This window comes from Halichoerus grypus, chromosome 6 (assembly GCF_964656455.1).
Source record: "Halichoerus grypus chromosome 6, mHalGry1.hap1.1, whole genome shotgun sequence".
Lineage (NCBI taxonomy): Eukaryota > Metazoa > Chordata > Mammalia > Carnivora > Phocidae > Halichoerus > Halichoerus grypus.
The window spans coordinates 122,840,496-122,864,356 of NC_135717.1; the positions used below are offsets into that span (position 1 = coordinate 122,840,496).

Consider the following 23,861-nt stretch of genomic DNA (forward strand, 5'->3'; position numbering starts at 1 on the left):
AGAGAGAGAGCACAAGAGGGAGTGGGCAGAGGGACAAGTAGACTCCCTGCCGAGGGCAGAGCCCAATGTGGGGCTTGATCCCCAAACCCTGAGATCATGACCTGAGCTGGAGTCAGATGCTTAACTGACTGAGTCACCCAGGTACCCCTGTTCTGATTTTTGATCCCTGTATGCAACTTGTTCTTTCTCTCTGGAAGCTTTTAGAATTATTTCTCTGTGTTCAGTGTTCTGAAATTCTATAATGACGTGTCTTGGTGTGGGTCTGATTTGTTTTGCTGGATAGTGTGCCCTTACAATTTAGAGTCTTAGTTGTTCATTTCAGGGGAATACTTTTGAATAATTGCTTTAATTGTTTCTTCCCTTCTGATTCTTTGTTCTTTCTCAACTCCCATTATTCAGATATTCAACCTTTTGGACTGATCTCTAATTTTTATTGATTTTCTTCTTAAGTAGAGCAAATTTGATTTTCAATTTTACTCTCCATTCTTTCTATTGAATTTTATTTCTGCTATCATGGTTTTGATTTCCAAGAGCTCTTTTTTGCTTAATAGTAGTTACTTCTAAAAATAGATTCCTATTGTTATTTTATGGATATAATATATTATCTCTCTGAGGATATTAATGATGGATTTTTTTGGTTTGTTTTAAGTTTTTTCTCCCTTGCAATTTCTTTTCTTTTTTTTTTTTTTTTTAAGATTTTTACTTATATATTTGAGAGTGAAAGAGCACAGAGGGAGAGTGAGAAGGAGAAGCAGACGCCCCGCTGAGCCAAGAGTCCAATGTGGGGTCTGATCCCAGGACCCCGAGATCATGACCTGAGCCAAGGCAGACGCTTAACCAACTGAGCCACCCAGGCACCCCTCTCCCTTGCAATTTGTTTCTTCTAAATTGCTTTTTTCCTTCTTGTCTGTTTTGGTTTCTTTCTTGTATATTAAAGGATTTCCTTAAATGTCTAATGATCTTTGGCTGCCTGGTTATATTTTAGAGTGAGGACATTAAAAAGCTGGAAAGACCATGTGAGAGCTGGGACATGTAGGCCAAGGGCTTAATTGTAGGGTTCTTTCGTCTATCTCATTAAGAGAACCCTGATGAGAGTATCTTTAGGATTTCTCTTTTGGACTGGTCACATTCCCCAGAGGAGTTTTTCCAAAAGTATAATCATGCTCTTGTTTATCTTTGTTTAGGAATCAATTTCTCGGGTTTGTTAAGCCAGTTACCATTCCTCCATTTATTTTCTAGCTTCTAAAATATTGCTGCTGTTGTCTCCTTTCCCATTCTGGGCCTGGAGGATGATACGGGAATTTGCCCCCCACTCCACCCCCAGTGTTTAACTGGAAGCCCCCGTTATTTCTTTAGGATAATTTTTTTGGAGGACTGTAGGATCGTGTAGAAAGGTTTTGACACAGATTACCAGAATGCCCTATAGTTGTATGTATATATGAAAAGAGGAATGTTTTTACATAACTGTTTTGCAACAAGTATTAAGTAGCTTTCATGGGTATTGCGTGCACTCACCCATCGGCCTCAATCCTCCACCTGGCGGGGGCAGTCTACAATGCAAGAAACGACTTAAAAAAATGAAAAAAAGAGATGCGCATGACAGTTGGGCGAAGACAGAAAAATTGCTTCAGAGGGCCGGCGCATTAGACCGCGCCTCTCTGGCGACGGGCGAGGGTGGGAGGGGGTCTGATATCGGCGAGAATTGGTTGGCCTCTCTGACCAATCGCGAGCAGCAAATGGTTTTGCTTATCGTCGTGGTCCACCTCCCCGTGGGCTTCGGGGTCACGTTTACAAATGGGAACAGGGTAGGTGAGAGGGACAGACTGCCTAGCCAATGAGACCTTGCGGCGTTCATGGGCGGGGTGAGGCCGCTGCCAGGTTTAGGGCGGAAGGAGCCGCTCTGGGTAAGAAGGTGAGCGGAAGATGGCGGCGGGAGCTCCGCTGTCCAGTCTGTTGGGGCTGCTGCTTCTGGGGCTCCTGTTACCCGCAAGTCTGACTGGCGGTGTCGGCAGCCTGAACCTAGAGGAGCTGAGTGAGATGCGTTATGGGATCGAGATCCTGCCGTTGCCTGTCATGGGAGGGCAGGTGAGGAGGCGTGGAGGGGCCGAGGTCTGGGGCAAGGGAAAGGGGGAAAAGGCGGAGGAAGAAGGGCAGCTGTGGAGTCTGCAGCGGTAGCCTAAGAAGAATCGGGAAGAGTAGGTAGGGGTTTTACGATGACTCCTAAAGCTCGTTGACTGAGACCCATTCCCTTGGGGCGAGGTACTGGGAGAGGTGGGGCTTCCCGCTGTCAGCTTCAGTTCCTGATAGAAGCACCCAGACTCCGCCCCGCGAGAAGTGGGAGTGCTCTCTCCCCTCACCCGCCAAACACAGCTGGAGGACTTGTGGCTCATTCTGACTTGACTGGGCTCTTCCCCAGGATCTGAAGAGGGATTTCGTTCTCTCTGATCCCAGCCTCTCTTTGCCTCCCTGCCCCCCGACCCTCCCTTCTTTCCCAGAGCCAAGCTTCCGACGTGGTGATTGTCTCCTCTAAGTACAAACAGCGCTATGAATGTCGCCTGCCAGCTGGAGCTATTCACTTCCAGCGTGAAAGGGAGGAGGAGGCACCTGCTTACCGAGGGCCTGGGATCCCCGAGTTGTTGAGCCCAATGAAAGATGCTCCTTGCCTGCTGAAGGTGAAAGGGCTTGGGGAGGATGGAATGAGGGCTTGGGAGCTGGCTAGCTATCTGGGAACCAGGGTATCCGTGAATGAAAAGGGATCGAGAGGACCTATAGGAGTTAAGACCATTGGAGGAGTAGACAGACCATTGGAGGAGTAGACATGTTGTACAGACAGGAAAGAAGCAAAGAATCTTGCAACCACTGATGACACTTCGCTGAACGTAAGGAGGGTTAGGATAGAAGGTCTCAGAGTAATGGGTAAGCCAAGATTGAGGTGTCTGAAGAGGGTCAGCGTAGGTAGGAGGGACACTCTCCTAGAGAAGCCTTCCTGGTTGAGTCACCCCCTACCCCTGTCACTCTCTGCCCAGTACCCTCTTTTATTTTCATCATGGCATTTTTCATGATCTGAAATCATCTTACCAACTGAATCATCAGTTTATTTAATTTTGGTCTGGAATGTGAGTCCATGAGGTCAGAGAATTTATCTTGTTCACGGCTGTATCCCCAGTGACTAGCACAAGGAATGTTGTAGAAGTTCAGTTAGTATTTGAATATTCTGTATTTTCCTGGTCTGAGTGCTTCAAGGATACCATGATTTCTTATCTTTCTTGAAGGCAAAGAAGGATTTTAAAAAAAATATTTAGAAAGGGAGGAGTGGAAAGACCACAGGTGGAAAACATACTGTAGAAGTATTTCTCCCAGTCACAGAAGGAAAGCAGCCCTATCTCCTCACTGAGAATCTGGAGAATTGAGTGTGGAAGCAGAGGGGAGGAGAAGTAGTTGAGAGGTTATGTGTCTTGGAGCCAGGAGAGATTCAGGTTCCAAGCAGAGACATCTGCACTCTATCCCTTTGATTGTTCATTTTTTTATTGTCAGACCAAGGACTGGTGGACGTATGAATTCTGTTATGGACGCCACATCCAGCAGTACCACATGGAAGGTGACTCACGCCTACATTTTCCCTAAGCCCTCAGCATCACATCATGGAAGGTGACCTGCCCTCCCAGTCCCCTTCCCTCTTGGTCCTCTTAGAAGGGAGTAACAGTGCTTCACTGTGGTTTCTCTTGTAGATTCAGAGATCAAAGGTGAAGTCCTCTATCTCGGCTACTACCAATCGGCCTTCGACTGGGATGATGAGACAGCCAAGGTGGCAGGAGTCTGGGATTGGGAGAGAATGGGGTCCTGGCTGTAGACTCAGAGCCCTGACCAGAAGGGGAGGGGCAGGATTAGCTGACATGTTGCTTGGGGCTTGGTGGCCATTAGGACAAAGTGCCATTCTTCCTTTTTGCTGTCTTTCTTCCGCCCCCCGCCCTCCTTCTTGATGTCCTCCCCAGGCCTCCAAGCAGCATCGCCTGAAACGCTACCACAGCCAGACCTATGGCAATGGGTCCAAGTGCGACCTCAATGGGAGGCCACGGGAGGCCGAGGTTCGGGTGAGTCTCAAGAGAGGGAAGTTGACGATTTAGATTCTAAGGGAGGAGGGCAGGACTGCATGTTAGACTCCAGAAGGTCTCTTCCAGACCCAAAACTCTTAAGTTTAAGACTCCTATTTCCGGCTGGTAGCTGGACGCCCCTGCCTGGATAGTTTCCGAGGCCCTTCAAGTCAACGCTTCCCAAATCCTCCCCTCGGAACCCCTAGCCACGCCTATTCTTTTTCCCATGTTTCTTCTCTTTATCACCTAAGCTAGAAACCTGAGCGTCATTTCAGACTCGTCCTTTCTTCACGTAACGACTCGTCGGTGAGGTAGTACTGGTGTAGATTGGGCTCCACTCTGGGCATACAGTGGTGGGGAAACATGCAGCCCCTGCCCTCAGTCTAGATAGGAAGACGTGTTAACAAAAGAATCACAGAAGTGAGTCTGTGACTACAAACTGAGGAGTGGTGTGAAGGAAAGGAATCTAGTTCTCTCAGAGTAAATGACAAAGCCTGTTCATTCTACTTCTAGATTTCTCTGACCACTCTCTTCTTTCCTATGCTTGGCGTCTTGATCTCTCACCTGCATCACTGCCAACAGCCTCTTAACAGGTGTTCCTGATCTAGTGGTCCTTAACTGAATTCAGGCAAGCAGGCAGATGTATGGTGGGAAAGGTTCTTCAGGTGCTTCTAATGTGTATTCACAAACATAAACACCTATAGAGACCAGAATTACACAACTGATAACACACAGATTATCTTTCTGTAATACAGATTTTCACATGCAGTTGTGTTCTGATAGATGTTGAACACTCTGATCACCAGGATAGAGTGGGGGGTAGGGAGGGGGGAGCCTTGATTTGTAACATTTGCCATTATCTGTGGTATAAACATTCCTACCATGGCCAAATTCATGCTATCACTGTGATGTCAACCATCTTGCAACATTCTTGAACATTTACCAGTTGGCTGTTGTGAACTGGTGTGAGCTGACTCCAACACACCACTATGGCAAGTGTCACTTCTCTGTCCAGTCCTGGAAAACCTTCAGTGATTCCACCTTGCACAAAGGCTAAGATCCAAATACTTCAGCAAGATTGGGGTGGCTGGGGAGGTGGTGGGAAGCCCTCAGATTCTGGATATATTTTGAAGGTGGAGCCAATAAGATTTGTTGATGGACTGGATATGGGGTCGAGTCAAGTATGTCTCCAGGGTTTTTAGCTTGAGCAACTGGAACAATGCAATTGTCATTTACTAAAATGGGAAGGAATGGGTTTGGAGGGGGAAACAAGGTTGGTGTTAGACAAAAGAAGGTCAAAATGACTATAGACCTCCAGTGGTGATGTCCATTTGGTAGCTGGCTCTGTGATTCCAGAGTTCAGGGATGAGGTCTGGGCTGGAGATATAAATACTCATTGTGTTTCCGCCCCACTGGCCTTCTTTCTGTTCTCTGAATCAATGGGTCTCGTTGTTCCCTCTGCCTAAAGCTGTCTTCCCCCAGATCTCCGAGTGGTTGGCTCCATCCCCTCATTCAGGTTATGTATCCCTGTGACACCTCCACAGGGAGCCCTAATATAGGCACACAGAACACACGCAGCCTTCTGCCTCCGTGCTGGTAAACACCTACAGTGTTTTATATTCTTGAAAGCCTGTATCCTTTCCTGAAATTATCTTATTTGTTTGAGTTTAATATCTCTCTCAGTCGACATCCCAACTAGAATAAGCTCCAGGAAGGCAGGGACTTTTCTTAAATTTTTTGTCTGTCTGATTTTCTGCTATATCCTTGGTGCCTGGAACAGTGCCTGGCACCAAGCAAGTGCCCAGAAATTATTTGTTGAATGAATGATAAGCTAGTTCAAATGTCATTTATTTCATGGGAACTTTCTTGGCTAACCCAGATGGTTAGTTAGGTTTCTTCAGCATTTCGTAAACACCTATCCATGTCTACATATATCCATGGCTTAGTCTTTTTGGGTTGCTAGAACAAAATACCACAGACTGAGTAGCTTATAAACAGAAATTTTTTCCTTACAGTTCTGGAAGCTGGAAGTTGGAGATCAGGGTGCCATCGTGGTGGGGTGAGGGCCCTCTTCCAGGTCATAGACTTGTTTATTCTCACATGGTGGAAGGGGCTAGGGAGCTCTGTGGAGCCTCTTTTATAAGAGCATTAATCACGTTTGTGAAGGTTCCTCCCTTATGACCTAAGCACCTCCCAAAGGCCCCAATTCCTAATACCATCACATTGGGCATAGATGTTTAGGGGGACATAAATAATCAGACCATAGCAACCCACAAGCATTTACACACCTATATAATCTATTATAGCACTTACTTTATTATATTATTGTTATTATTATTACGTAGGCTCCATACCCAGCATGGAGCCCAGCATAGGGCTTGAACTCACAACCCTGAGATCAAGACTTGAGTTGACATCAGGAGTCAGATGCTTAACCGACTGAGTCACCCAGGCACCCCTATTTCTTTATTATTATTTGTAGCTTCAGTAGGCCAAGAGCCCCTTGGTTCAAAGACTGCATTTCCCTCTCATCTCTTGAACATATGCCGTGTGCCAAGCACTGTAATAGAAACTGGGGATAAAATGACTGAGAAACCTAGTCCTGCTCTCAGGAGACAGATATTAAATAAACAGCCACAACAAGCAGGATAAAGTCTGACCGGTGAAGTAGATATCATAGGGGGCCACACAATAAAGGACCTGGCCATGTCTAGGTAAAGAGGAAGCTTCCTGGAGAACGTGACCTTTTGAACTGACAGTTGAAGGTCGAGGAGTCAGTCCAGCAGTGGTAGAGGAGTGGGAGAGGGAAGAGGGCATTCCAGCTGGAAGGTACGGTAAGTGCCCAAGGCCTGGAGGCCAGGGGCAATCGATAGCTATTCATGGTGACTGGAGAGAATTGTAGGAAGGGAGTGTGGGAGGTGAGGCTGAGCAAATGTTAGGGGACAGTTTACACGTCAGGAAGCTCTGGAGCTGTGTTGAGGAGTTTGGACAATCTGAGAAATAAGGGGGAAACCAGTGAAATATTTGAAGCAGAATGATGACCTATCCAATTTTGGTTTTGAAGGCTCACTCTGGCTGGAGTGGAGCAGATGATTGGAGGCCAGTTAGGAGGTGGTTGCAGCAATCCAGGTGAGAAAGTGGCCGAGGGAATGAAGAAATATGAATTTTGGGGGAAATTTAGGGGACAGAGTCAATAGAGTAAGATTCGTGGGTTTCTGGCTTGAGCAACTGGATAGATGGTGGGTGGTTCCTGTTACTGAGTTAGGTATAGTAGAAAGAGGAGTAGGTCTGGTGAAGGAACATGTTGATTCTGGTTTTTGAGTATGATGATTTGGTGGCTGAAGGCATCCAAAAAGAGATTTCTGAGGAGGCTGTTGGATCTGTGGGTTTGGAGCTCAGGAGAGAGATCCGAATTGAACCCAGAGGGCTGGGAGTCATCAACATATTGGCTATAATTGGAGCCATGGTCTGAGTAAAATCCTCCCAAAGAAACAGTATATAGTAAAAAAAAGTGGAACAGAATGTTGAGGAAGCCATCATTGAAAGCATGGGCAGAAGGGGGGCTCTGCAGAGAAGGGCCAGAAAGGAGATACAGCAATGCATTTCAAGGAGGGACTGGTCCGTGGCGGCAGTTGCATCTGAACCTTCAGGTAAGAGAATTAAAAACTGCTTGTAGGTGATCATGGGAATTATTAATTTAATAAAAGCAAAGCGTGCACAAGGAAATGAGAATTCAGACCATAGGCATGGGAACCAGATGAAAAGTTCTAAGTCCTGTACTCCCAGTCTCCCCTGAGCAGAGGTCATTGGTGATCTTTGCTACAGCAGTTTCAGTGGGATGGTGAAGAAGTGGAAGCCTTTGAAGAAGTCTGGAGTGAAGGGGAGGGAAAAGGCGAGCCCTAGTTAGAGGGGTTATGAGGTTGGGGAGAGTGGTACTTTGTTGTTTCGTGTTTTAAGATGGGAGCAGGTATAAATGCTGTTGTGTGGACCTGGCAGAAAGGAGAGATTGAGTCACAGGAGAAAGACAGGAAAGAGAATGCGGGCAGGGCCGGGATAGGGAACACGGGGAGCAGTTACTCTGAGCGTATGTAGGGTCGTCATGGGCATGGAAGGGTGCTGTATTTGTTGGGGAGTCTGGAGACAGTTGAGGGCATTCCTGTTTGGCTGTTTCTCATTTTTTAGTTCTTATATCCTGATAGACCACCCAAGTTCATTGCTTTCGTGATTGAGTAAACCTCCCCCTCCAGGGCAAGCACAGTGAAGTTCTGTCTCCCCATGCCTCCTGGGTAGTAGCAGTGTGCATGGTGTTTGGTAAAAGTGCAGTCCCTGTGGGGTTTGGGAATGGCTAGCCATCTTGAATTAAACAAATTTGGATCCCCATCTCAATTCTTGTATTAAGTAAGATTTCACAGAGATCTAAGATTTTTCCCTTTCTAATTTCTAATTATGAAACATTTCTTTCTTTTTTTTTTTTAAAGATTTTATTTATTTTTCAACAGAGAGAGAGACAGCGAGAGAGGGAACACAAACAGGGGGAGTGGGAGAGGGAGAAGCAGGCTTCCCGCCGAGCAGGGAGCCCGATGCAGGACTCGATCCCAGGACCCCGGGATCATGACCTGAGCTGAAGGCAGACGCTTAACGACTGAGCCACCCAGGCGCCCTAATTATGAAACATTTCAAACTTAACAGAAAATAATGTCATAGAGACCCATAAATCCACGGCCAAGAGAAACAGATGTTAACATTTTGCCATATTTGCATCAGAAAGGAATAAAATGCTAATGATATAGTTAAAGCCCACCCTCTCATTTCTTCCCTCTCCCTCCTCTCCAGAAACAACCGCAACCATCTCCATGCTTGCTTTGTACTTTTATTAGTCGTACACATATCATAGACAATATAGATTGTTTTGTATTTTAAAATTATACATTAGTGGTATCAACTTGCTTTTTCACTAATCAGTGTTTGCCATTCTGTGGCATGACATGGAGATCTAGTTCAATGATTTTGTTTATTTATTTATTTTAAAGATTTTATTTATTTATTTGACAGAAAGACAGCACAAGTAGGCAGAGCGGCAGGGAGAGGGAGAAGCAGGCTCTTGCTGAGCAAGGAGCCCAATGCGGGGCTCGATCCCAGGACCCTGGGATCACGACCTGAGCTGAAGGCAGCTGCCCAACTGACTGAGCCACCCAGGCGCCCCTGGTTCAATGATTTTAATGGCTGCATTGTGTTTCACTGTTTACTTACTATTCCTTTACTGAGGAATGGTCGGGTTTCAACTCTAATGCTCTTACACACAGTGCTGCAATGTAGGTCTCATTGTGAGTGCACAAGAATTTGTCTGAGGGACTCTGTTAATAGTGTTCTTTGATGCATAATGGTTTTTAATTCTGATGAAGTGTGATTTACCTATTTTTTCTTTTATTGCCTGTGCTTTTGGCCTCACAGTTAAGAAATCATTGCCTATTCCAAGGTCATGATTTTTACTTACGTTTTCTTCTAAGAGTTTTATAGTTTTATAGTTCTGAGTTGATTTTTTAAAAAGATTTTATTTCTTTATTTGAGAGAGAGAGCACAAGTGGGGGGTGCAGAGGGAGAGGGAGAAGCAGGCTCCCTGCTGAGCAGGGAGCCCCATGCAGGGCTCAATCCCAGGACCCTGAGATCATGACCTGAGCCGAAGCCAGACGCTTAACTGACTGGGCCACCAAGGCTTCCATTGAGTTGATTTTTGTTTATAAAGTAAGATAAGGATCCAACTTCATTTGTTTGCATGTAAACATCCAGTTTTTCTAGCACCATTTGTTGGAAATACTATCCTTATCCTTAGTACCCTTGTGGAAAATCAAATGAGCAAATATGTTAGGGTTTATTTCTTTTCTTTTTTTTTTTTAAGATTTTATTTATTTATTTGACAGAGAGAGAGAGAGCACAAGCAGGCAGAGTGGCAGGCAGAGGGAGAGGGAGAAGCAGGCTCCCCACTGAGCAGGGAGTCGGATGCGGGGCTCGATCCCAGGACCCCAGGATCATGACCTGAACCGAAGGCAGCTGCTTAACCGACTGAGCCACCCAGGCGCCCCTGTTAGGGTTTATTTCTGAGCTCTGTTCTACTCCATTGGTCTGTTTATCCTAATGCCAGTACCACACTGTTTCAATTGCTGTGGCTTTGTAGTGTTTTGAAATTAGGAAGTGTTGAGTCTTCCAACTTTGTTCTTTTTTTGAGATTGTTTTGGCTATATGAGGTTCTATATAAATTTTAAGATGTATTTTTCTCTATCTATAAAAAAGGCCATTGGGATTTTGATAGGGATTGCATCGAATATGTAGATTACTTTGTGTAGTATTGCCATCTTATTATTAAGTTTTCTAATCCATGAACATAAGATGTCTTTCCATTTATTTGTGTCTTCTGTAATTTCTTTCTGTAGTATTCTGTAGTTTTCCATGTGCAAGTCTTTCATCTCCTTGGATAAATTTATCCTAAGTAGTTTATTTTTTGATGCTATTGTAAGGGAAAATTTTTAAAAATTGCCTTTTTTGGCTTGTTCATTACAAGTATACAGAAATACAACTGGTATTTGCAGATTGATTTTATATCCTGCAACTTTGCTGAATTCACTTATTAGCTGTAACAATTTTTTTGTGTGTGGGTTCTTTTGGATTTTCTATGTGTAATATCATGTCACTATGAATAGACACGATTTTACTTCTTCCTTTCCAATTTGGATGCCTTTATTTCTTTTTCTTGCCTAATTGCTCTGGTTAGAACTTCCAGCACTATGTTAAATAGAAGTGACATAAAGTGGGCATCCTTATCCTGTTCCTATTATTAGTGGAAAATCTTTCAATCTTTCACCATTGAGTATGATGTTAGGTATGGGTTTTCTTTTGTAGCCTTTATATTATTGAGGATATTCTCTTCTATTCCCAGTTTATGAAGTGATTTTATTAGGAAAGGGTGTTGACTTTTGTCAGATGCTTTGTTCACACCAATTGAGATGATCATGTGGCTTTTTTCTTCATTCCTGTTAATATGGTCTATTGTAGTATGCAGATTGATTTTTGTATATTGAGCCATCTTTGCATTCCTGGAATAAAACCCACATAAATCATGATGCATAATGCTTTCAATATCCTACTGAATTTGGTTTGCTAGTATTTTGTTGAGAAATTTTGCATTTGTATTTACAAGGGATCCTGGTCTATAGTTTTCTTGTACTGTCTTTGTCTGTGTTTGGTCTCAGGGTAGTGTTAGCCTCACAGAATGAGTTAGGAAGGCATTCTTTATATATTCCAAATTTAATTCCTTGGTCATCTACATTCTATCTATGCTTGTCTTTTTCTTTTGTTCATAGTATCTCCAATGTACTTTTAATTTAAAATTTTAAAAATTCCAATATGATTAAAAATTTCAGTCTTTTTCTTTAAAGTTTGTACATTTTGTGGGCGCCTGGGTGGCTCAGTTGGTTGGGCGACTGCCTTCGGCTCAGGTCATGATCCTGGAGTCCCTGGATCGAGTCCCGCATCGGGCTCCCTGCTCGGCAGGGAGTCTGCTTCTCCCTCTGACCCTCCCCCTCTCATGTGCTTGCTCTCTCTCATTCTCTCTCTCTCAAATAAATAAATAAAAAATCTTTAAAAAAAAAAAAAAAAAAGTTTGTACATTTTGTACCTTTTATTAATGGGAAAGGTCCTATTCATTTGTATTTTTCAAATTATAGAAGTTTTCTTCTCATATGTTGGACTTTAATTCAATAAATTAATTTAATTTGATGTATCATGTAAGCTTGGAACCCAAATATACCTATTTTTCATCTGGATAACTGGCTGTCCCAGCATCATTTATTGAGCAGCCCATACTTTCTCCCCTGATTTGTGGTGCTGCACCAGGCATGTATCAAGCTGCCATATATATGTGCATTTTCTTCTTGACTTCTCTTTTGTTTCAATAGTCTGTCTATTCTTATGCCAATACCACATTGCTTTAAGTACTATAGCTTTTTAGTAAGTCTTGGTATCTGATAATAGGCATTTTTTTCCTTTGTTCTTCAAAACTGCCTGAGATATTATTGGACAAGTTCTGTGAAAAAACTGTTGGGGATTTTAATTGGAATTACATTGAATTTTATATTAATTTGGAGAGAATTGATATTTATGATATTGACTCTTCATTCACAATGAACATAATGTATACTATTTATTTATTGCCTTGTACTTTCGAAATATTTTAATTTTCTCTGTGAAAGCTTTTGTATATCTCATGTGAGGTTAGTTCTAGATACCTTGTAGCTTTTATTTGTGTCTTATGTGTGTAGGCAAATGTTTCAAGCATATAGGTACCTTATAGTTTTTGATGCTATTCTAAATGGCATCTTTCATTTATTTATTTTTAAAAAGATTTACTTATCCATTTGAGCAGGGAGGGGCAGCAGGAGAAGGAGAGAGAGAGAGAATCTCCAGCAGACTTCTCACTGAGCATAGAGCCCAATGCAGTGTTCAGTCCCATGACCCCGAGATCATGACTTGAGCTGAAATCAAGAGTCAGACGCTCAACTGACTGAGCCTGTAAATAGCATCTTTTAAAAATTACATTTTCTGATTGAGTGTTGCTGGGGTATGCTCACATTATTAATTTGATATTTTGATCTTGTATTCACAACTTTACTGAACTCTCATTCCTAATAGTTTGCAGGTTCTCATGGATTTTCTATGTGAATAACTTATGTCATCTGAAAATAGGGACACTTTGGTTTCTTCCTTTCTAATCCTTATATATTTCATTTTTCTTATACCTGCAGTGCAGTAGAAGTGGTTATGGTGAGCATTTCGGCGTGTTCTGACTTTAAGGGAGTACTCCTGAAGTTACACTATGAACATGATGTTTTCTTGTAGGCTTTTTGTAGACACCCTTTATCAGGTGAATGAAGATCCATTTTATTCCTAGTTTGAGGAACATTTTCATCATGGGTAGGTGTGGAATTTTAACATGTTTTTTCTGTATCTATCAAGATGGTTATATGGTTTTCCATATTTTTTTTTAATATGGTGAATTCAACTAATTCATTTTCTAAGATTTTTTTTTACCCTTGCATTTCTGGGATAATTCATGGTCACAAAGTATTTTTTTAATATTTTATTTTTAAGTAATCTCTACACTCAACATGGGGCTCGAATGACAACCCTGAGATCAAGAGTCACGTGCTCTACTGACTGAGCCAGCCGGGTGCCCTTTGAAATATTCTTAATACACTGATATATTCAGTTTCCTAGTATTTTAATTGATTTTTACAGCTGTTTTCATAAGTGAATTGGTCTACAATTTTCTTGTATTGTTTTAGTCTTGTCTTGGTATCAAGTTATATTAGCTTCATAAATGTCTTGAAAAGTTTCTCTCTTTCCTTGTTCTCTGGAACAGTTTGCTAAGATAGGAATTCTCCTAATCTGTTCTTTAAAGGTTTGGGAGAACTCTCTAAAGCCACCTCGTCCCAATACACCACAATCCTGTATATTGTGTATTGTGGGGATGGTCTTTACTACTGATTTAGTTTATTAAATGATGATAAGAGTTTTTCATATTAATGCATGAAGCATTAACAAGTTACAATTTCATAGGCCATTATTTAGTTGTCTAAATTTTCAAATGTATTAACATAAAATTATAATGTTTTTATTTTATTTTTTTAAAGATTTTATTTATTTATTTGACAGAGACAGACACAGCGAGAGAGGGAACACAAGCAGGGGGAGTGGGAGAGGGAGAAGCAGGCTTCCCGCGGAGCAGGAAGCCCAATGTGGGACTCGATCGCAGGACCCTGGGATCATGACCTGAGCCGAAGGCAGATGCTTAACAACTGAGCCACTCAGGCGCCCTGTATTTTTTTAAAGATTTATTTATTTGAGAGAGAGAGAGCACACAAGCAAGGAGAGGGGCAGAGGGAGAGGGAGAAGCAGGCTACCCGCTGAGCAGAGAGCCCCATGCGGGGCTTGATACCAGGACCCTGGGATCATGACCCGAGCTGAAGGCAGACGCTTAGCTGACTGAGCCACCCAAGGCGCCTCCTATAATGTTTTATTTTTAATAGTCACTTTTTATAGATCTGTTCCCTTTTTAATTCCTAATATTGACTTCACCTTTTCTCTTTTTGTTGATCTGTCTTGCTCGAGATTTTGTCTGTTAGTCCAAGAGCCGCATTTTGACTTTATCCACTCTGTTGTCTGTTTACTATTTCATTAACATCATTATTTTATTTTATTTTATTTATTTTTTTTTTAAAGATTTTATTTTATTTATTTGAAACAGAGAGAGAGAGCACAAGAGGGGGTAGGGTGAGAGGGAGAAGCAGACTCCCCGCTGAGCAGGGAGCCCGATGCGGGACTCGATCCCAGGACTCCGGGATCATGACCTGAGCTGAAGGCAGACACTTAACCAGCTGAGCCACCCAGGCGCCCATCATTAACATCATTATTTTATCTTTATTATTCTTGTCCTTCTGCTTTATGTTTATTCACGTCTCTTTCTAACTTCTTGAATTTTTTTCACACTTAAAAAATTCTTTTTTTTTAGTATTTTTTAAAATTTAAATTCAATTAACATATAATGTATTATTAGTTTCAGACGTAGAGGTCAGTGATTCATCAGTCTTATATAATACCCAGTGCTCATTGCATCACGTGTCCTCCTTAATGTCCATCACCCAGTTACCCCCCCTTCCCCCGCAACCCTTAGTTTCTTTCCTATGATTAAGTGTCTCTCGTGGTTTGTCTCCCTCTCTGATTTCATCTTGTTTTATTTTTCCCTCTCTTCCCCTATGATCCTCTGTTTCATTTCTTAAATTCCACATATGAGTGAGATCATACGATAATTGTCTTTCTCTGATTGACTTATTTCACTTACACAATACCCTCTAGTTCCATCCACGTCACTGCAAATGGCAAGATTTCATTTTTTTTGATGGCTGAGTAGTATTCCATAGTATATATATACCACATCTTCTTTCTCCATTCATCTGTTGATGGACATCTGGGCTCTTTCCATATTTTGGCTATTGTGGACATTGCTGCTATAAACATTGGGGTGCAGGTGCCCCTTCAAATCACTACATTTGTATCTTTGGGGTAAATACCCAGTAGTGCAATTGCTGGGTCGTAGGGTAGCTCTATTTTCAACTTTTTGAGGAACCTCCATACTGTTTTCCAGAGTGGCTGCACCAGCTTGCATTCCCACCAACAGTGTAAGAAAGTTCCCCTTTCTCTGCATCCTCGTCAACATCTGTCATTTCCTGACTTGTTAATTTTAGCCATTCTAACTGGTATGAGGTGGTATCTCATTGTGGTTTTGATTTGTATTTCCCTGATTCTGAGTGATGTTCAGCATTTTTTCATGTGTCTATTGGCTATTTGTATGTCTTTGCCCATTTCTTGATTGGATTATTTGTTATTTAGGTGTTGAGTTTGATAAGTTCTTTATAGATTTTGGATACTAGCCCTTTATCTGATAATGTCATTTGCAAGTATCTTCTCCCATTCTGTTGGGTCTTTTGGTTTTGTTGATTGTTTCCTTTGCTGTGGAAAAGCTTTTTATCTTGATGAAGTCCCAATAGTTCATTTTTGCCCTTGCTTCCCTTGCCTTTGGAGACATGTCTAGCAAGAAGTTGCTGCAGCTGAGGTCGAAGAGGTTGCTGCCTGTGTTCTCCTCTAGGATTTTGATGGATTCCTGTCTCATATATAGGTCTTTCATCCATTTTGAGTCTATTTTTGTGTATGGTGTGAGGAAATGGTCCAGTTTCATTCTTCTGCATGTGGCCACACTTAAAAAATTCTATATTTAATTTTTTGAATAGATATTACATTGTCATAGCTCAAATATAAAAATACTTATATGCTCAGTTTTTTTTTTTTTTTTTTTTTAGAGCGAGAGCTTGCATGTGGTGGAGGTCGGGGAGTAGAGGGAGAGAGAATCTTTTTTTAAGATTTTATTTATTTATTTGACAGAGAGAGAGAGAGCGAGAGAGGGGGGGCACAAGCAGGGGAAACAGCAGGCAAAGGGAGAGGGAGAATCAGGTTCCCCACTGAGCAAGGAGCCCAATGCGGAGCTGGATCCCAGAAACTGGGGGAGAGAATCTTAAGCAGGCTCCACACCCAGTGCAGAGCTGACGTGAGGCTCGATTTCATGATCCACCCCTGAGATCATGACCTGGGCTGAAATCAGGAATTGGGCGCTCAACCAACTAAGCCACCCAGGTGCTCCTCAGAGATTTTATTTTTAAGTAAAGTACCCCCAACCTGGGGCTCAAATTCACGACCCCATGATCAAGAGTCGCATGCTCTACTGACTGAGCCAGCCAGGTGCCCTGACTCAGAGATTTTTTCAGTGTTTATACAAACATTTATCTTTGAGCTCTTTCCAAATACATATATAAATAGCTTCCTTTTCCTCCCTCCCTCCCTCCCTCCCTCCCTTCCTTCCTCTTTGTTTGTTTCTTTGTTTCTTTGGTTTTTTTTTTAAGATTTTATTTATTTATTTGACACAGAGAGACACAGCGAGAGAGGGAACAACAAGCAGGGGGAGTGGGAGAGGGAGAAGCAGGCTTCCAACTAAGCAGGAAGCCCGATGCGGGGCTTGATCCCAGGACCCTGGGATCATGACCTGAGCTGAAGGCAGACGCTTAACGACTGAGCCACACAGGCGCCCTCTTTCTTTTTTTCTTTTTGTCTGTCTTTTTATTGAGGTATAATTGACATGTAACATTATATTAGTTTCAGTTATAAAATACAATGTTTCAGTATTTTATGTATTGCAAAATGATCACCACAATAAGTCTAGTTAACATCTGTCAACCATACAGTTACAAATTTTTTTTTCTTGTGATGAGAACTTGTAGGATCTACTCTCTTGGCAGCTTCCAAATATGTAATATGGTATCATTAACTATAATCACCGTACTGTACATCCCCATGACTTATTTTATAACTGGAAGTTTGTATCTTTTGGCTCCCTTCACCCATTTTGCCCATCACCCACTTGTTCATTTTTATTTATTTTTATTTTTAAGAGATTTATTTATTTGAGAGCAAGAGAGAAAAAGTGCAAGAAGCGGGAGGAGCAGAGGAAGAGGGAGAGAGAGAATCCTCAAGCAGCTCCCTGCAGGGCACAGAGGGGAGTGGCAGGCAGAGGGAGAAGCAGGCTTCCCACAGAGCAGGGAGCCCGATGCGGGACTAGATCCCAGGACCCTGGGATCATGACCTCACCTGAAGGTAGACGCTTAATGACTGAGCCACCCAGGCGCCCCTGGTTGTTTTAACTCTTATTAACACAAAAGTGCTGCAGTGAATAACCTTGTACCTACAGAGTAGATATAGGTTAAATTCCTGGAAGTAGACTTGTGTGATTTTGATACATACTGCCAAGTTACCCTGCTTAGGTAAATTACTCTCCCTCCAGCAATGTAGGAGAATGCCAGTTCCCCTACAGCTCTGCCAGCCCAGCGTATTTTTAACTTGTGGATTTTGGCCAGTCATTGAATAGGCATCAAATAAACAGTGATTTCTTAGTATGATTTTAACTTGCATTTATCTTAGGAAAAGGTAAATAATCTTACTCCTATTTAAGAGCCATTTCTCTTTCAACCTTTACTCTTTTTTCAGCCATCCAAAATCTTTGCTCATTTTCCTAATGGATTGTTGCTCTTCTTCTTCTAAACTTATAAGAACTCTTTGTATAATAGATTGTCCCTTTGTCCATAATAGGAATTGCGGGACGCTTCACTCACTTTCTCCTTTCCTAATCATAAATGGAGAAAGGTGTCCATTTCAGTCCTTGTGGGGTACGGTCCCTCAAGTTTTGATAGGCAGTGTTTCCATTTTCATTGTTACTTGCACTTTGCTTGAGAACTTCTTTTAGATTTATGCTTATTATATTGCTAAACAGTTGTGTTTTATTTTCATTGTTTTTATGTAATTGCTGTTGATGTCTCATTTTTCGCTGTTATGTCAGTGATTCATTGGTGATTATCGACTTTCTCTGGTGAACTTTAAAAAATTGTCTGCGTGTGCTTGAAAGCATGTGTTTTCTCTATTCAGTTCAAGACTAATGGTATTGGTCAAGTTTTCTACTAATTTTATTTTGTCCACGTGGCCAATAATTGAAAGAGGTGTATTAAAATTTTCACTGTGATGGTGGATTTGGCAATTTTGTTAATTTTTCCTTCATATATTTAGAGACTGTGGTAGATGCATATAAATTCAGAATAGTGATATCTTCATGGTAAGTTATTCCTCTTATATTCCTCTTGTACCTTAATGTTGTGGTCATTTTTTTTCCTAATCACATTTTAAAAATATTGCAAAATACACCGTACTATATAAAATGGTATAAAACATGCATCTGTTGTGTAAGGATGAATAAAGGAGATACCCATCCAATCGCCTTAGGTTATGGAAGAATGCTGACAGTACCTTGAGTTCCTCTGTGCCCCCACACACCACATCGCTCTCTCTCCCTTTGCCACAGAGCTAACAGCTATCCTAACTTTGAGAGGAGAACTCCTTTGCTCTTCTCTAGAGTTTTGCCATCTGTGTATGCATCTCATTTAATTTAGCCACCTTCTTCTGAACTTTATACAAATGGTATCATATTGTATGAAAACATGCAGAATGCATACAAGGAAATCTGGGGTTTGTTTCTTTTGCTCGGTACTGTGTTTGAGATTCAGCCCCGTCAAGGTCCGGAGCTGCTGTGTACTCGCTTACAGGCCTGCAGCGTATTCCTTTGTATAGTTCGTCGTCATCTTTTCATCCAAATTACCTTTTGCGGACATTTGGGTTGTTCCCAGTTTTCTGCTATTACCAAAACCTGCTGCTATGTACAACATTCTTGTAAGTATCTCCTAATATAATGTGCAAGGATCTCTTGAAGGAGAATTTTGCCTGGGCATAGGATTGCTGGGTCATGGGCTATGAAGGTGAGCCCCTGTTCTACTTTATTTGGCATTGCAGAATATTTTCCCAAGTTTTGGTTCCCATTCATATTCTTACTGCAGTATGACTTCCCAACATCCCATATCCTGGCCAATATATATTACCGGACTTTCAAATCTTCACTAATTCGGTGGATGTGTAATGGTATCTCATGATGAATTTATTTATTTATTTATTTATTTTTAAAGATTTTATTTATTTATTTGATAGAGACACAGCGAGAGAGGGAACACAATCAGGGGGAGTGGGAGAGAGAGAAGCAGGCTTCCCGCTGAGCGGGGAGCCCGATGTGGGGCTCGATCCCAGGACCCTGGGACCGTGACCTGAGCCGAAGGCAGACGCTTAACGACTGAGCCACCCAGGCGCCCCCTCATGATGAATTTAATTCGCATTTCACTGATTCCTAAGAACTGGTCATTCTTTCAAGAATTTATTAATATGAAACTGATTTAAACTAATGTACTTAATTAATATCCTAATATTAACCCAAACTTTAATTTGAAATTAAATGATTTATTGATTTTCTAATGTTAAACCAATTTTGCATTCCTGAGATGAACCCAGTTTGGTCATATGTATTATCCTTGACTATTCTTTTTAGATCTTGCTGGATTCAGTTTGCTGCTTTTTAAAGGACTCTGTATATATCTCTTGAGAGAGACTGACCTGTAGTTTTTCCTTCTAGTACTGTCCTTATCACGTTTTGGTAACAAGGTTATGCTCTCCTCAAAAGATGAGTTAAAAAATGTTCTCACTTTTTCTATACTCCAAAGAATGTTTAAGATTGTAATTTTTTTTTTTTTAAGTAGGCTCCACACCAGCATGGGGCTTGAACTCATGACCCTGAGATCAAGACTTAACTGGCTGAGCCACCCAGGTACCTCAAGATTGCAGTTTTTTTATTCCTTGAGCGTTTGCTAGAGTTAACCTGGAAAATCATGTTCTACATTTTCGTTGTGGGAAGATTTGATTTTTCAACTTGATTTTCTTGTTCATTTTAGGAATATTCAAAGTTTTCTATTTCTTTGTGTCAGTTATAGTAAGGTGTATTTTTTAGGAATTTATCCATTTCATCTGATTTTTCAGATTTATTGTCATAAAGTTGTTCATGATACCGTTCTATTATTATCTTTTTAATCTCTGTAGCATTTGTGATTAGGTTCCTCTTTTCATTCCTCAGGGGTTTTTTGCCTCCTTTGTTACTGGTCAGTCTCACCAGATGTTGGTCAGTTGTATTACTCTTTTTAGAGAACCAACTATTTTGGCTCTATGAGTTTCTGTATTGCATTTGTTTTCTATTTTATTAATGTCTACTCTTTATTTTCCTTCCTTCTGCTTTCTTGGGTTTATTTTACTGTTCCATTTTTAACTTCTTGAAATGAATGCTTAACTCCTTCATTTTCAGCTTTTCCTTTTTTATAAACATTTCTTATAAATTTCTCTCCAAGCACTACTTTAGTTATTATAAGTTTTTATGGCTATTTTAAATTTCTTTACCTAAATTTCTTTTTTTTTTTTCAACCCCCCCCTCCCCTCCAGCAACCCTCAGTTTGTTTCCTATAATTAAGAGTCTCTCATGGTTTGTCTTCCTTTCTGATTTCATCTTGTTTTATTTTTCCCTCTCTTCCCCTATGATCCTCTGTTTCATTTCTTAAATTCCACATATGAGTGAGATCATGTGATAATTGTCTTTTTCTGATTGACTTATTTCACTTACACAATATTCTCTAGTTCCATCCATGTCACTGCAAATGGCAAGATTTCATTTTTTGATGGCTAAGTAGTATTCCATAGTATATATGTACCACATCTTCTTTCTCCATTCATCTGTTGATGGCCATCTGGGCTCTTTCCATATTTTGGCTATTGTGGACATTGCTGCTATAAACATTGGGGTGCAGGTGCCCCTTCGAATCACTACATTTGTATCTTTGGGGTAAATACCCAGTAGTGCAATTGCTGGGTCGTAAGGTAGCTCTATTTTCAACTTTTTGAGGAACCTCCATACTGTTTTCCAGAGTGGCTGCGCCAGCTTGCATTCCCACCAACAGTGTAGGAGGGTTCCCCTTTCTCCACATCCTCGTCAACATCTGTCGTTTCCTGACCTGTTAATTTTAGCCATTCTGACTGGTGTGAGGTGGTATCTCATTGTGGTTTTGATTTGTATCTTTATCTAAATTTCAAACGGATAATACTTTTCCATGATTGAAAACCCAGACAGTATAGAAATTTTTGTGCAAGGAAAATTCCCCCTCCCAAACTTACCTCGCACCTGCTCAGTTCCCATTCATGCCCCACCCCCCACAGGTCACCTTGCTCTTAGTGTTTCACGTGCACTCCTTGCCTTTCTTTGTGGTTCACAAGCAGTTATGACTAGAGAATCTTATTTCTTTTTCTCTTTTTTTATACACAACGTATAGTTTATTAAACACATGTTGCAACTTGTTTTTATATATCGTGACAATAATTCTTAGAGATCTTTCAATGGCCTTACATCTAGAGCTTTGTTTTTTGTTTTTACTTCTGCATATTATTCCACTGGATGAATCTCCCATCATTTTGTCATCATTGCTGTAGTGAGTAAATAGTTTTCCCTCCAGTTTTTGTTGTTATAAAAGATTATTACATTATACATATATTCATGTGTAAATATGTCTTAAAAGTATAAGTGCTGGGTGCAGTTTATATGTATTTAAGATTGTCCTTGTAAAACCTTTATTTTGGAAAGTTAGAAATACATAAAATCAGAGATAATTGTACAATGACCCCCTGTGATCATCTAGTTTCAACAAATATGTCCAGTCTCATTTTATCTATCTTCTTGCCCACCTCCCTCCACTATCGCCTCCACTCCCAGACTATTTGGAAGTAAATTACAGACATCATTTCATCCATAAATATTTCTGTATTTATCCCTCTAAAGTTAAAGCTCTTTTAGGGGCCCCTGGGTGGCTCAGTCGGTTAAGCGTCCGACTCTTGGTTTCAGCTCAGGTCATGATCTCCACTGAGCATGAAGTCTGCTTGAGATTCTGTCCCTCCCTCTCACTCTGCCTCTCCCTCCATCACACGTTCATTCTCTCTCTCTCTCTCAAATAAATAAATCCTTTTTTAAAAAAGCTCTTTTAGGGACGCCTGGGTGGCTCAGTCGGTTAAGCGTTTGCCTTCGGCTCAAGTCATAATCTCAGGGTCCTGGGATCGAGTCCCACATCTGGCTCCTTGTTCAGCGAGGAGCCTGCTTCTCCCTCTGCCCACTCCCCTGCTTGTGCTCTCTCTCTCTCTGACAAATAAATAAAAAAAAATTTAAAAATAAATGAAAAAGCTCTTTTTTTTTTAAGATTTTATTTATTTATTTATTTGAGAGAAAGAGAGAGAGACAGAGAAACAGCATGAGAGGGGAGAGGGTCAGAGGGAGAAGCAGGCTCCCCACTGAGCCGAGAGCCCGATGTGGGACTCAATCCCAGGACTCCGGGATCATGACCTGAGCCGAAGGCAGTTGCTTAACCAACTGAGCCACCCAGGTGCCCAATGAAAAACCTCTTTTAAAAACATAACTACAATACCATATCACACTAAAGAATTAACAGTAATTCCTTAGTATTATCAAATATTCAATATCTTCAGGTTTCCCTGATTTTCTTATATATCTCATAATTACATAGAATATCTGGTAGTTGTGCCATTTGAGTCCTTTAAATTCGTTGAGACTTGTTAAATGGCCCAGTATATGTCAGTTTCTCGGAATGTTTCTTTGTGCTAGAAAAGAACGTGTACTCTGTTGTTAGGTACAGTGTTTTCTGTATGTCTTTCAGGTCATGATTATTGATTGTGCTGTTCAGTCATTTGTCTTCTATAATTATTGACTTGTCTGTTATTCCTTATTCTTAAAATTTATTCATTATTCTGTCTGTTGTTGCTTTATGTATCTTGGGGCAATCTGTTCATTTCTTCAACAAATGTTTATTGAGGGCTTCTACGTGCCAGGCGCTGTTGTAGTTGCTAGGGATATTTTGGTGGACAAAAAAGACAAAAATTCCTGCTCTAGTTGGGAGAGACAGACAATAAGGAAGATAAAGAATTACATACAATTTAAATTATCTTCCTCATAAGTTGAACTTTTAACATTATGAACTGATCTTCTCTATCTTAATTTTTTTTACTTACAGTCTCTTGTGTGGTAATAGAACTGTATGACAGCTTTCACTGAGTTGTTTACTGTATTTTTTTCATCCTTTTACTTTTATCCTTTCTATATTCTTATGTCTTAAATGTGTTCTGTAAACAGCATTGTTATATTTTTAGAAATTTTTAACCATTTATTTTATATATATATAAATTCATATATATATTTCATATATATATTTTTTGGATTTACTTCTAACATTTTATTTTATGCTTTCTTTTGTTCTATCTGTTCTGTTTCTTTTTCTCTCCTTTCTTGCTTTTATTTTCTTTCATTTTGTCTTAATCATGCCACCTTTTCTTTCACCTGAGTAAGAAGTTATGTAGTATTTTTTTCAGTAAGAGTTTTATAAAGATATGAGTCACATGCCATGCAATTCAGCGCGCAGTTTAGTGGTGTGTAGTATATTCAGAGTTGTGCCATCATCACCACAATTACTTTCAGAACATCTTCCTCACCCTAAAAGAAAGTCCCTACTCTTTGGCAGTTACTTTCCATCAAACTGTCCCCTTGACCACACCCAGCACCCTAGACAACGTCTCATCTTTCTGTCTCTACCGATTTGCCTCTTCTCGACATTTCATGTGACTGGAATCATACAATATGTGACCTTTGTG

At 40.9% G+C, this 23,861-nt stretch overlaps 1 protein-coding gene and 1 long non-coding RNA gene across 7 annotated transcripts in view; both read left to right on the plus strand.

Moving 5' to 3' along the window:
- Positions 1 to 1,883: 1,883 nt before the first annotated feature.
- The window catches only part of OS9 (OS9 endoplasmic reticulum lectin), a 31,693-nt gene continuing 9,715 nt past the window's right edge, over positions 1,884 to 23,861 (plus strand). For 3 of the 6 annotated variants that reach the window (XM_078076186.1, XM_036077980.2, XM_078076187.1), the window contains exons 1-5: positions 1,884 to 2,085; positions 2,496 to 2,672; positions 3,535 to 3,598; positions 3,729 to 3,805; positions 3,993 to 4,091. In XM_078076186.1, the coding sequence (XP_077932312.1) occupies positions 1,924 to 2,085; positions 2,496 to 2,672; positions 3,535 to 3,598; positions 3,729 to 3,805; positions 3,993 to 4,091 (579 nt within the window). In that variant the 5' untranslated portion in view covers positions 1,884 to 1,923. The remainder of the gene's footprint in view (positions 2,086 to 2,495; positions 2,673 to 3,534; positions 3,599 to 3,728; positions 3,806 to 3,992; positions 4,092 to 23,861) is intronic. The other 3 variants (XM_036077974.2, XM_036077976.2, XM_036077981.2) reach the window with 1 other exon arrangement.
- On the plus strand, positions 4,098 to 8,886 carry LOC144382388 (uncharacterized). Its single transcript, XR_013449239.1, has 2 exons — positions 4,098 to 7,220; positions 8,570 to 8,886. It is a non-coding gene; the product is annotated as an uncharacterized LOC144382388 (long non-coding RNA).